Below are 13,399 nucleotides of genomic sequence, written 5' to 3' on the forward strand. Positions count from 1 at the left end.
TGGAGAAGTAGATACAGTTAGCATCCGAGGTAACGCTTACGTACGAACCTATGTGGAGGAAGCAATTCATTCATTTTAATGTAGAAGAGTTGCTCTATCACCAACTGTAAGTTGGCAACAACTACAAGAGCAAACGTCGAGTTTAGGAGTTACAGTATATTGTGCCTAATATGGAGAAGAATAAAGTAAGCGCAAATGTGCTTAAGTTTTCCAAGGCTTAAAGCTAGCACAATTTTAACATCTACCTAACAATTTGTTTACTTTTCTGAGGTAACGCCAGGTCAACAGCCTCCATTAAGACTCGGCTGTGACTTGATTTTGACACGCTGCCGACTGTATCCATAGAGAATTTATATCAACAACTTGAAATGACAACTGTAGCAGGCAGATGAGAATTTAATTAGGAATTGGGTGGAGTTTAAAAGCTCATTCATGCTCTATGTTTGAGGTGTACACAGATATGCATGGAGGCTTCTATCTGTTGTATGCGTTGTTTTGTCCCTCATTTGGTCCGTTTCCTGGTTTCCTTTAGAGTTTACGGATACGTAGCAACAGAGCTGCACATGTGCTAACCGCTGGGGACAGGAGTGGACACAGCTCAGCAGTGGACTATCCTTTTCCCCAAAATTACCCAATTTCTCATTTTTTTTTTCTTTTTCCAACAAACGTGATCTAAAAACTGCTGTAGCTTCCTCCATGTTTGTTTTTCTTGTTGCTCCACGGCATCTATACTTTAAATGCATGGATCTGTTTATATACGGAAATGGAGCATAAGGTGCACTATGTAACTGTTGTATTAGTCCATGCTTGTCTCTATTGTCTCTATGTTATTTATTAAACAAATCTATCTCCATGACTTCAAGTGACCCCACATGGCCAAGTTACCAAGAAAAAATGCATCTTTACCATTGTAATTTTCTCGCTCCAAAACTGAAATGATCTACGTTAGAGAGGTGTGATCGCATTAGACATATTGAAAGAGTGATATGTTGCTAGAGTTTTCACCATGAATGTGTGAACACAGACACTGTGTCTAGTGCGATCACACCGTCTTGACACATGTGAGATGTGCCAGCGTCCAATCCGAAGACAAATGTTCACAGCCGGTGCACAGGTAGACCAGCGTGCTATAGATATTGTTAGTCTGCTTCTCTTAATTGTTGGGTGTGACGTTTCCTTCATAATTCAGTTGTTCTGCTCTTTCCCCTCCCCCCTCATTAGACAGCTTGTGTGTGAGTTTGAATGGGTTTAACTGTCTCATTTCAGTTGTGTATCTATGGGTTTCAGTTTCCTGCTATATGCAACATTTTGAGGACTTTTTCCCCGTTCAAAAAATATATAATTTTGTTTTCGATTGTCCTCGACATCATTAACCATCCACGAATGACAAGAATGTCATTCGTGGATGGTTAATGATGTCGAGATGGATAATTGCAAATATTCTGGTCCTAATGTAATCATAATCACCAAAAAAATATAAAATGTTGTTACTGTTTGTTTAAGGTTTAAATTACAGTGAATAATAGTGATCACTACAAATCTATTTTGTGACATTCCTGGTGTGTACAGTGTAGCTTTGGTTGGCTAGTTTTTTGTTATTTGTACACAGGTATCTCTGATTTGTTCCTTAACAATTCTTTCATGTTCAGTTCTTCACAAAAGGAGCTGCAGCTTAGCCTTATCCGTTGTCAGTTATTTGCAGGGCTGGCTGGAACAAACCAGCCAATAACATCCACTGTTGTAGTATTCGTGTTTGGAGCCAAGATGTTGCTGTCTGAACTCCTTTCCACTATTTATTTCATGGTAAGCATTAATGCAGCTTTCCATTTGATGTAGGTCACTAAGAACTTAAAAAGGTTTAGAAAAAGTTCTAATCAAATACAAGAGGAATATGCCATTACCAATGGAAAGTAGAGCCTAAACCTGGCTGGCTGTTGTTTATTCATCTGTCCTGCTCCTCAGCTCGAGTTTGGACAGTGATGGATGCAGATCAGACGGCAGCACTTGCCCTTCTTACACTCAACAACAATACGCCAACCTCTTTCACGCAGCACTTTTCTACTTCCCATTAGGAGCGTTAGATTAAGGGCCCGGAAACCTAAGCCAGCTTCAATCCTCCACGCGGAATTGTTTCGGAAAGTCCCAGAGGAGAAGTCGGAGCATCGAGCTGGAAACAAAGGCACCGGGGCATACTTCCATTAGCTGTGTACAGGCGAGGAGGAATAATACCGTAAGTTCACATTGAGTGGAGCAGCAGGGTTTGCTTTATGACTGTTCAGATATATAACGGTTAACTGTAAAGATTTAACATTAAACCGCGTGTTGTAGAAAACTCAAATGGATGTACTATTGCAGTTTTAGACATTAAATATACGCTTTTCATCAAGGCACCACATCACTTACACGTTCACTAGAGGTAAGGTGGTAAATTGTCTTGCTCAAGGGACATTTTTCAGTTCAGTTCTGATACTTTTGGCTCAGATTAGCTACCAATGGCAATCATCACTGACAGCTACAATCTCGCTGATGTTTTTGCTCCTAAAAATGCGAACGCTAACCATGCATCCCCCCTCAGCAGATCAAACCAGCCTGCTAAGCTCTCGGAATCATTTTCAAAACAAACAGTGCATTTACAAAGTGCTTGCGATGCTATTTTGAGCCTGCAGAAGAGCGCAGTGCTGACATTTACATCATCACATGTGCTCATCTGAGTGCATGAAGAGTGATAAAGAGTTAGCCTGCAGCTCCACTCGCTCACCTCCGCCTGACACCACACATACACACGAAATGCAAACGCCAATGAGTTCTTCCTCTGCCTTTTCCCATTATTCATCATTCTGTGTTTTTTTTTTACTTTGGACTTTTTGACTTCTTGTAGTATAACATGTATGCGGCCTGTGTTCTTCCTGGTTTACAGTACAATCATAAGCGAAACCTGTGTTACCAGAGCCTTCATCTATAGAGACGTGTACAATTCCTGGGCTGAAACTGCGCTCCCGGTGACTCTAAGGTCAGATCAATGGAGGAACCACATAATAAAATAAGCTCAAATCAGTTAAGGTGATGAGAGGAGACAGAGTGCGCACAGAAAACATTTAAACATGGACATTTTAAGTCAGTGTAATCCCTCATTTGCCCAGTAGTGTTCCATGGTAAAAAAGATTCAGTTGTAGTCATCTGGAAACTGTTTTACAAAAACGAGACGCTTTGACTCTCATCCAAGAGTCATTATGGTCATTACAGGGTTGTTAGTGTAACAAAGAAGATTAGTTTCAGGGGAAACTTAAAAAGAGTACTAACAAATCGACAAACAAGACGTAGTAGGATAGATGTCAGAGTTCTAAAACTAGATCTGCAGATTGAAAATGACTCTTGGAAGAGAGTCAAAATATTTGGTTTAAGATAAAACAACAACAACAGATGATTACAACTGATTCTTTTTGACCTCCAATGCTCTCCTGTCAGAGAGGAGGATTGCAACTTTTCTTTGTCTGTGTCTGTGCATAAACGCAGCACTATGACCGTTTAAATTAATCCCAAAGAGCTATTAAGTTTAATTTAGATACTTATGTTGGAGAGTATGCATGAGGGCATTTAAACAAAAACAAAGAAAGAAAGGCTATAGCTTATTCAATTATTTGATGGGTACAGCATCCACTGATTCTACTTTCCAGCTGGTCATAAAAAAAAATCACAATTTGGATTTACAAAACATCAGATTAGGCTAAAACCATAACTTCCAAAAGCAGAGGAGTGGAGACCTAAAAGAACACTGGTGCAATTAAAACTGGTGGAGGTGTACACACTTGACGAGGTATTGCCAAAGAGATCTCTATGCATCAATGTTTAACGAAAGCTGATTGAACAGTGCTTGTTGACACAGAGCCTTAGTTTGTTCTCCTCTTTCTGCATCAACTTGCTGCTCTGTGGCTCCTGCACCCTCCCCCTTCTCTCCTCTGCTTTGATTAGGGGATGCCTATGGGGGGCTGTATGTACATTACAGTGCGCTGGGATTTAGGGGCAAAAACATTTATCAGTAAATGTGTACAGACATGAAAAGGCCTTATTGAGTCCACGATGGTAAAGTGTCCCAAATGTGCTGGTTCTGAAATGACTGTTACACTATAGAGAATATTGTATTTAAGCATTATGGTTTGTGCCAATATAAAGTAAACGGAAGAACAAAGGGAGGAATTGCTCCTCTGAGAATGGCCCAGCGTAAAGATATACAGCTCAAAGACAACCTCCTGGTTTAAGGGCTGAATATAACAAAGAGAAATGAACAGAAGCAGGCAGAGGAGACAGAATACTTACAAAGACCAAACAATTTAGAGTAAAGAGTCCTTGACTAACACATTTAAGTACTATTTCAAAGTGAATGTTGGTGTTAATTAGTGCTGTCAATCAATAAAAATAATAAGATTACTCGCAGTTTGGAAATACATTTAGAAATATTATTAATTATATTGTTTGCTGATTTTAATAATTCACAAATCTAAATACCTTATTTTAAAGCCTGATTATCCAATGATTTATTCATTTATTATTTTTTATCTATAATTTAAGACCAGGTATTGTATTTCATAATGAACATGTGCGGTCAGGTTGCGGTGAAGGCTCTTGCCGCTTGCGGGTGTAACTGGCTCTTGTGGTGACAGATACAAGCTGCTGGGGTTGGCCTGTAGTAGTCTGTAGTAGTTTGGTAGAACAATTTGTCCGATTTTACTCCTTTTAGTGTTGCGGTGCCCCCAGTGTCTGTGAACATCTGGTGTGTGATTGTGTGTTTACCATTTACCTCTCTGTGGCGTAGTTGGTTTGGTTGGTTCATAAACATCAGCTTCCCTCGAATGAGTCGACAGATTAACTTGACCGCCCTAAAATGATGAGCAAATTCTGGTATTTAAAAATAACGCTGATGAGAGAAGAGAGAGTGCATGATGTTAGGGTTTAACCAGCCTACTTTTAAACATGTCCAAATCAGGCTTTTTGGGACAGTGCGTGGACAAAAAGTTTTTCTAAAGGGAACTGTTGGTTTTTAAGGTCCGATACTTGTATGGATAGTTAGAGCTGGTTTGATGATCAGCAGGATTGAGCCTTCATTCAAGTAAGAGTACTGTTACTTCAAAAACCCACCTACAAGACAGAAGATACAGGCAAGGAAGAGAAAGTGAGAGAAGCTGAAAAACCTCAATGAGAGAAGAATTGTTAAGTGTGACGATGCACCCTACTGTCTCCTCTCGTCGCCTGACCCTCCTCCTCTCTCTCTCCTCTCACGCTCCCTCTCCCTCTCTCTGTGCGCTCTCCCTTTCTGCTTCTCTCCGCTCAGCCCGACCAGTGCGCCTCAGTCACACCGGTGCGGCTCCACAGCTCTCTGCCTCTTTGTCTCTCCTCCGATCGGCATCTCTTCCGCTTGCTCTTCCGCCAAACTTTGCGCGTTCAACATCACAGACAGAAGCTCCCAGAACTGACAATTCTTCATTCTTCTTATTCCGTTTTGCAAGATTAACCTGACAATGGAGGACTTCTTGTGACTGGGCAAACAGTTCACAAAATTGGCTTGGAAAGTTGCTTTACAGGAACACGGCAATGCAGATAAGTGTGCAAGTCCAGAACTAAAAAGAAGACTAGAAAGGATTCTGAATTTAAGCTTTTGAACATTCTAAAGTCAACATGCAGGTGTCAATAGCTTGCACAGACCATAATTTGAAGAGAGGAAATGGGGATCATGGCAAACAGAGTGCTACCAGTCCCAATGTGGTCAACCAAGCCAGGGCAAAGTTCCGAACGGTGGCCATCATCGCCAGAAGCTTCGGATCCTTCACCCCGCGACACATCTCGCTCAAAGAGTCCACCGGCAAGCACACGGGAATGAAATACAGGTGGGAGAGAACACTTTATCAGCATCCACATATTAACTGTTGTTATTGAAAGTTGGGGGTAGAAAAGTGATAATGTTGAACAGAAATATGAGTGAAAGGAAAGTGTTATGGGGATCTTCTCTTTCAGTGTTTGTTACCATTCCGTCATTGCTTGTCTTTAGTTTAAAGGTGCACTGTGTAACTTTTCTGATGGAGGATTGGTTTCCTCCTTGGTTGAAAATGTTCCTCAATATGAAACTGAACTTGTCTTGCATCTGTCAATTCATTACAGATGTTTCAGTTTTTATGTTTTCCAACATAAGATTGTACCTGTGGTGTCATCTGCTCATCTCCATTGAAATATACAAGTTTAATGTCATACTATGGAAGCATTCCATAGACAAAATAATGAGATCTCCTTGGAGACAAGCAGGCAGCAGACTTTCCACCCCAAAAATAGTGCATCTTTCTTTCAAGAAATCAGGATTTTTATGCCTTTTGGTAAAACAATTGATCTCTCTCTCAATCACTTTTTTCTTTTTAACAAACCTTTATAATTAATTATTATGATAATAATTTTGAAAACACTTTGGTAAGTTATAACAACGGACACTTAGGATCTGGATGAGGATCTTTGAAATCTGAACTTTTGTTGGTCATTATAAATTGATTGTTTTTGTTTTGAGATGAGCCTTTTTTGCCTTTTGTTGACATTTGAATCTTGATCTTTGAATTCACTGAGTTTGGTTGCCATCATCATTTCTTGACAATATATCATCTGCTGCTGTGGCGTGTTTTGTACTCCCCATTTCAAAGCTACATCCAAGATTTACGTCATACACTAGAACCCGTTGAAAGTAAACCCATCTGTGGACTCCAGTACTGTCTGTTACCAAAGTAAATGTACTGCATCTGTTCACTGTCCAAAACTTTAAATAACAGTTGGATTGCAATTGGTTTTCAAATTCTCCTTTCTTTCAAATTGAGTGGAAGTTTTACACAAGTTCTGATAGTACCATCTGGCAAGGTTATAAAATGTATTTTCCACAAATGCCAAAGATAGCAATGACTTTTTCACCTGAACATATGGAGAGTGAGGATTATATAATGCCATTCTGTGGATTGAGTGGAACAACTTTAATCAAAAGTTAACTCAGAGGTCAGGGAAGAAAATAAGACATTGTTGTTGTCAGAAAGCGAACTGGATTATTTCACCATAAGGGATGCAAACTATAAAAGTAATGCAATAATAAAAACAGCAACCATGACTTCTTGTACTCCATGTAGTATTGGCCCTCCCCTGGTGTTCTATGTGTTCCTCTGGCTCGTTTGAGCAGAGACAGAGACAGAGACAGAGCCATTCCTAGGCAGGCCATTAGACAAACATCTCCCCTGGCCTCCTTGTGTCCTGGCTTGGCTCTCTCCCAGTGGGACATGCCTGGTACAGCTCCCAGGAGAGATGTCCAGGAGGCAGCCAAAACACATGTCTCTCACCTCAGACATGGTGCTTTATAATATTTATTCTGTTCCGGAAACTCTGTATGGATAAATGTATCTCAGACATTATGTAGAAGAACAGTTTTGTACAATTTATGTTACTTTGAATTTGGAGTTGGAGTCTCAAACCTATCGGAGTATTGGGGTCTGACACAATGGTTTACAGATATTTTATTGTAACTGAATATTGATTGTTTATCATTTAGCGTTTTATGTATGTAACTCTTCTAATGGAGTGTCTGCTCAGTGTTTGTCTGGAATGTTCCACAGTATAGCACTAAATTATCTATTAATCTCTATACATCTATTTTACTTTTACTTGTATTGTTATTGCTAAAGATTTATATAAAAAACACACATTCTTACTGCCTCTCCACAGATCTGACCTGCCATACTGCGGGACTAGGGCAGCAGCTATTGATTATTTTAATAATTTAGTAATCCATCTATTTAGTTTGATTAATGTATTTATTTTATACATAAAACACCCTTAAAAGCAGATTGGATCCATTTGTAAATAAAAGTCATGATTCATAGATTAAACTACTTATCAGCTTCTGCTTCTTGATTGCACATCAGCCCCCAAACAGCAACATTTCACTTCTATAGTCAGGTACACTGTTCCACATTTTCCCACAATATCATAAATTACTCAATTACTGGTATTGTACTCAGTTGTATTACAGGCCAGATTAAATCTGAGCAACAGTCCCAGTGGCTATGAATGAATGAATGTGTTTTTTTGTGATGGTTCTTCACTGAGGTTGAGTCATTTTGCAGCGCTAGCTCTGTGTGCCGCTCACTTTTGTTTTACTTGATCAATAGTTTCAGTCCTATGGGGAACAATCAAGGCAGGTCAAGGAAAGTCCAAGATGACTACTTTTTAACACTTTAGTTGATTTTAATTTTACACTGTCTCTGTCGTTAACATACTTACTTAAAATATGACTTGCTTTGAAACTTCTGTGGAACCTGGACTGCCCTGTGCAGTGTCTGAGCGGAGAAGATCTGACAGGCTGAATGTAAATACACTTTTAGAGAGATGGAGGAATGAAGCTCCTGTCTGCGTCAGCTCGGTTACACAAGGCACGTCAGACCTCACTGTGGGTGGAATTCACTGCCTTTTCAGCCTGTGTCCATGTGTCAAACAAGGAGCAATGAGACAATTACCTTTATTGATATCATTCATAATGTAATGGTTGGAGATTGATTACTTTTTAGCCTTAGTAAAAATACAATCACATATGCGAAAAAAATAATCGCGAATAACCCTCATTGATTCATCACTGCACCTGATTGTCAATTTAGACATAATGAATACTTAAAAGCATTGAATTAGAGATTAACAACACTTCAACACTCAATTAAAGAACATTTAATGCCATACTACCTGTTCCTTTTGTCCAACAGTAGCAGGTGGTGCGCTGCTTGTCATAGAGTCTAGTGGATCATTCACAGTGGAGCTCTGCCTTTCTTAGACTGGCTCGTCTGCTTCCATGTCTCCTCTAACTGACTCACAAAATGACACATGTATTAAAAACAAACCATGGATCAAAATTCAAGCAGTGGACTGTGAAAGTGTCTCTTCCTAAAGGCACAAGCGCGCACCATGGAAACTATCACAGAGCAGCGTCCGCACACAGGAGAGGAGTCGTACCACAGAGGGAGCCGACGGACACAGATGTTCGCACTGCACCACGAGGAGGAGAGCAGCAGGGCCAAATGAACTGATGCATCAGTTCATTTGAACAAGATTAAAGAAAAAAAGATATGCCCTGCTTTAATTTCTCCAGACTACCTTGTTATTTATTCATATTTCCCCATGCACTAAACTGTATATTTGCCATTGTGACAGCGAGTACAGTCTTGGCGCTGGGTCATGTTTGGTGGTTAACGGCACTGTAATTTGACACAAAAAATCCAAAAAGTGCGATGATGGATGGCTTGGGCGGATTATTTGCTGAAGCGTTGATTGGCTGAGGGGGAATGGATAGGAGGCTGAAAGTGTCAGGTGAACTGTCAAGGTGGAAGGTGTCAAGAGCTCATCTTGAGGTCTTGCCGATTAATTTCAACTTTTTGGTAAAACTATTGGTATCCTAACGATGGCTATTTCTGGGTTTTGATTGATTCAAAACCTTCTTAAAATGATGCAGACAAAAATTTTACTTGAGTGTAACAGATATAGCCATGTCCATTTTGCTACTGCGTACAAACAGTATCAACAGGCTTTGGTGCTTTAACTGTACATGACCATGACTTTGTTCCAAACCATTCAGTGGCACAGCTGTCCTGTCAGATTGTCATTAAAAGTTCAGTGGGCAGATAGTGAAAATAACTCCTCACAATAGCTGCTCTTGAGTTTCTCCTGCGCTCGGGATAAACAATGGCATAAAAGAATGACAGGAGAAAGAGGGATGGAAACAGACATCCACAGAGCACAATGACAAGCAGACCAGTGCATGTGTGCTAATCTGTCAGCACTGCTTTGTGTGCACTGACTGTATGTGTGCAGTGGACGGTAAAGCCTGAACTCCACAAGTGTACTCTTCTTTTATGGATGTCACACAGAAGATGTAAGGAATTCTGATCGCAAAGAACCAAACAAATGGATGTTTCTGTCTTGCGATCAATCTGAGCAACAGTCACAGTAGCTATGAATTCATTTGTGTTTTTTGTCACTTCACCTCAGCTAAAATAAGAGCGAGTGTTGGTTGTAGTCATGGCTACAACCATAGCTTGTCTGAGTGAATATCAGGCTCTAGGCTGTAGTTGTACTGGTTAGCAGAGGCTAGCACTACATGTATGTTGTGCTAAAAGGTAATAAAGGAAAGCAAAATATTGTTTATACGCTACATTGCGTTGTTTTTGGGTCGGCATCTTGTCCTTAGGGTGAACCAGTTTTGTCTCAACAGAGTGAAAAGAACCAAAAAGCAAGACAAAAGGGACAAAAGGGAAACAACAGAGAAGGAAAGGTGTTTCTATCCCTTATGTCTCGGGGCTGTCTGAAAAATTGCAGAGAATTTTTAGACAACATGAAGTCCCTGTTTATTTTAAACCAGGAAACACTTTTAGACAAAAACTGGTTCATCCTAAGGACAAGATGCCGACCCAAAAACAAAGCAATATAGTGTATTCTATCCAATGCAGTGAAGAAAAGTGTGAAGACCTTTACATAGGAGAGACTAAACAGCCACTGCACAAGAGGCTTTATCAGCACAGAAGTCATGCAAGCTCAGGACCACAGAGCGTTGTGCATCTTCACCTTGAAGCTTCTAATCACTCGTTTGGAGACAGTGAGGTAAAGATTCTAAGCAGGGAGAAAAGATGGTTTGAAAGAAGAGTTAAAGAGGCTATTTTTGTTAAAAAAGAAACGCCTTCTATAAACAGGAATGGAGGGTTAAGATTCAATCTTCATGTGGTTTATAATGGAATTTTGAACCCGTGGAGAGGTAGATGTACAAGGAATTCGGATGCTAATCAGGTACTCCGGGAGAGTGAGCCAGGGACACAAAAACAAAAGGGAGACTAATAGCCCATTAAAGGACTGATGGTAAACAAGAGGCTAGCCTGATAGAAAACAAAGAGGGGTAAGTTTCTGTTTAAACAAACAACTTTTTCTTTTACTTCAGGAGGGCCCAGGGCTCACCACAGAATAGAATAAATATCTGTGTTCCCGGCCTAATTTCGCAAATTGATAATGATGAGAGTCGAAACGTCTTGTTTTTTCTACAACTGAATCCAGCTGACTACAACTGAACCTTTTTCTACAATGGAACTCTCCTGGACAAATGGGGGACTACACCGACATAGTTAGTCACATGTTTGTGTTTAACGTTAGCCACATGTTTGTGTTTAATGTCAGGAGGATTACAAAAAAGGCCAACATTAAATAATGAATTGAAAATAATATATTTCTACAAATGTAATCATAAAAAAAAGATTTAATAGAACTCAGAGTTAATGATGAGCTTGGGTCTTAATGGAGAGATAGATCTACAGCCAATCATCCGTCAGTTAAAGCATGTGGTTTGAAGCAGAATTCAGACTTTGGAGAAATATTTTAATTGTTGTTTATTTTTTAAGTTTATTCACCTTACACAGGATACGTTATAATTTCAACACTTAAATTGTGCCCTCTTTCCAACGAACTGTAATGTTAACACTGAGGGTTGTAAAAAAATTATGCTAATTGTTTTAAAGTATCAATATTTTAGAAGTTCTACAGAAAAGGTTTCAAAGGTAGTCAACTGGACAATGATTTTAGAAATTGAGACAGGAGGTTGCCATCTGGATATCATTTTCAACGTGAAGATACTGTTCTGAGGAGCTGGAGTGTATACTGCCCCTGACTTATACCCTGAAACCTGCCATAGGATTTAAAAAAACACTTTTCCTAGACATGGGACATGTAGTTGCTAGAATATAGTTTTGGGTTGTTCTCTACTCCAGCCTCTTCCTCACACCTGTTAAATACCTGCATTTGATGGTTTTGACCCAGGTTTGAGGAGGCAGTTGTAAACAGAAGGTACGTTTTATCTTAATCCACCATCTGTGTTCAGGAAGGATTTTGTTTTTTGTTTTTTTTTTGTTTTACCAAATATTGCCACCCCTTCTTTCTTAAATATTGCACTTCATTGCCTTCAAATAAGTGGTTTGTAGCTTTAAGATAAGGTGAACCGCCGATTGTAATCCTGTGTTTAAGTGCCTTCTGTGTTGAAGTTAGTTTCCCCAATGTGATGTTCCTTGCATCCTTGTTTATCGTCTTGTTTCAGTCTTAATGTTCAAAGCAGGTGTAAGACCAAATAATATAAAAATATTATGCTTTTTGTTAAAAATGACATTCTATTCTCTAAACAAATTCAGTTATTTTCGTTGTGGCATTGAAACATGTATTGAGTATCTAGGCTTTCCCTCTATATTGAAATTAAGTTTGACATTTTTGTTTTGTAATAAAAGCAATTGTTTTAACCTACGATGTGTCACTCCTAGAAGCTCCCTTTTGTCAAATTTAGACTTTCATAACATTAATTTGACCTCGTAAACTGGTTCATAAGTGCTGGTTATTTAAATATTGAACAGTTTCTGACCTCAGCAGCAGCGGGCCTGTTCTATATCCTGGTCATTGACATGCATGGTTCAGCTCTTGGATTATGTGGATTTGTGTCTTTAAAGAAAACAGCTCTCCTCATTGAGTTTTGAACGTTGAAAAGGAATCTGATATCCAGCTGTTCTGCCAATACACTGTAATGAGTTCATTCACAGTAACGATTTCCTTTAATTTGACTAATATTAAGTCTCTCAGACCACACTGTGTCAGTCAATGTGTGCAATAGCCGGAGAAGCCAGCTCATAACCTGCGTATGGTTTGTGGTGTTGAATAGGTACATGTTAAAAACACAGTGGCCGCGAGGGGCCGCGAGGGGGGCCGCGAGGGGGGCCACCAGGGGCCTGTGGGCTGAAATAACGAGCTCTGTTCTGGTACAGTCCTCATTTAATTGTATGTGGAGATGTACCTTTCATTTTAGTGTCTTTCCCGGATTGGAATTGAAGGATTTGGGGAATAAGACATATAGTACACCTATAAAAAATCATGAAGTCAAGAAAGCAAGTTTGAGTGGGAATGTCAAACCCCAGTTGTATAACTATCGAGGCCACAAAATATATTTTAGTGTTTATGAGTACTGTATACTTTTTTGAAAGATGGCAAAATAATTCACACTTGTCTAACACATTACCATTCCTCTATGTGACTATATTTATGAAATAAAATGTACTGAATGATAAATTAATGTAAATGTGACAAACAGGCAGATTAAAACAACAAAAAGCAATAATTCTAGCCGAAGCACTCACAAATGACAAACACAGGCCATAACCCTCAGATGTGATGTAATGCTTCATAAATTATTTCATCTTTTGTGATGCTGACAAAGCATTCAGCCAAAGTGAAAGCACATTTCAGATATTTGAATACACTTAACACTTTTCCTTGTAAATTAGTCAATTTTGTTTATCCACCATAAATCTTGTAAAAGCAGCACTTT

General features: G+C 39.4%; 1 protein-coding gene across 3 annotated transcripts in view; it reads left to right on the top strand.

The window, feature by feature from the left end:
• The window catches only part of kcnab1a (potassium voltage-gated channel subfamily A regulatory beta subunit 1a), a 132,189-nt gene that overhangs the window by 39,178 nt on the left and 79,612 nt on the right, over nucleotides 1–13,399 (top strand). Inside the window, exon 1 of one of the 3 annotated variants that reach the window (XM_072461292.1) lies at nucleotides 5,343–5,879. The exons of the other annotated variants lie outside the window; for them this stretch is intronic. Coding sequence (XP_072317393.1) covers nucleotides 5,671–5,879 — 209 coding nt within the window. The 5' untranslated portion in view covers nucleotides 5,343–5,670. Of the gene's footprint in view, nucleotides 1–5,342; nucleotides 5,880–13,399 lie in introns of those variants that run through there. 3 annotated transcript variants of the gene reach the window in all.

Source organism: Eucyclogobius newberryi, unplaced genomic scaffold (assembly GCF_026437365.1).
Source record: "Eucyclogobius newberryi isolate DKJ021-1_F unplaced genomic scaffold, fEucNew1.0.hap1 SCAF_10, whole genome shotgun sequence".
NCBI lineage: Eukaryota > Metazoa > Chordata > Actinopteri > Gobiiformes > Gobiidae > Eucyclogobius > Eucyclogobius newberryi.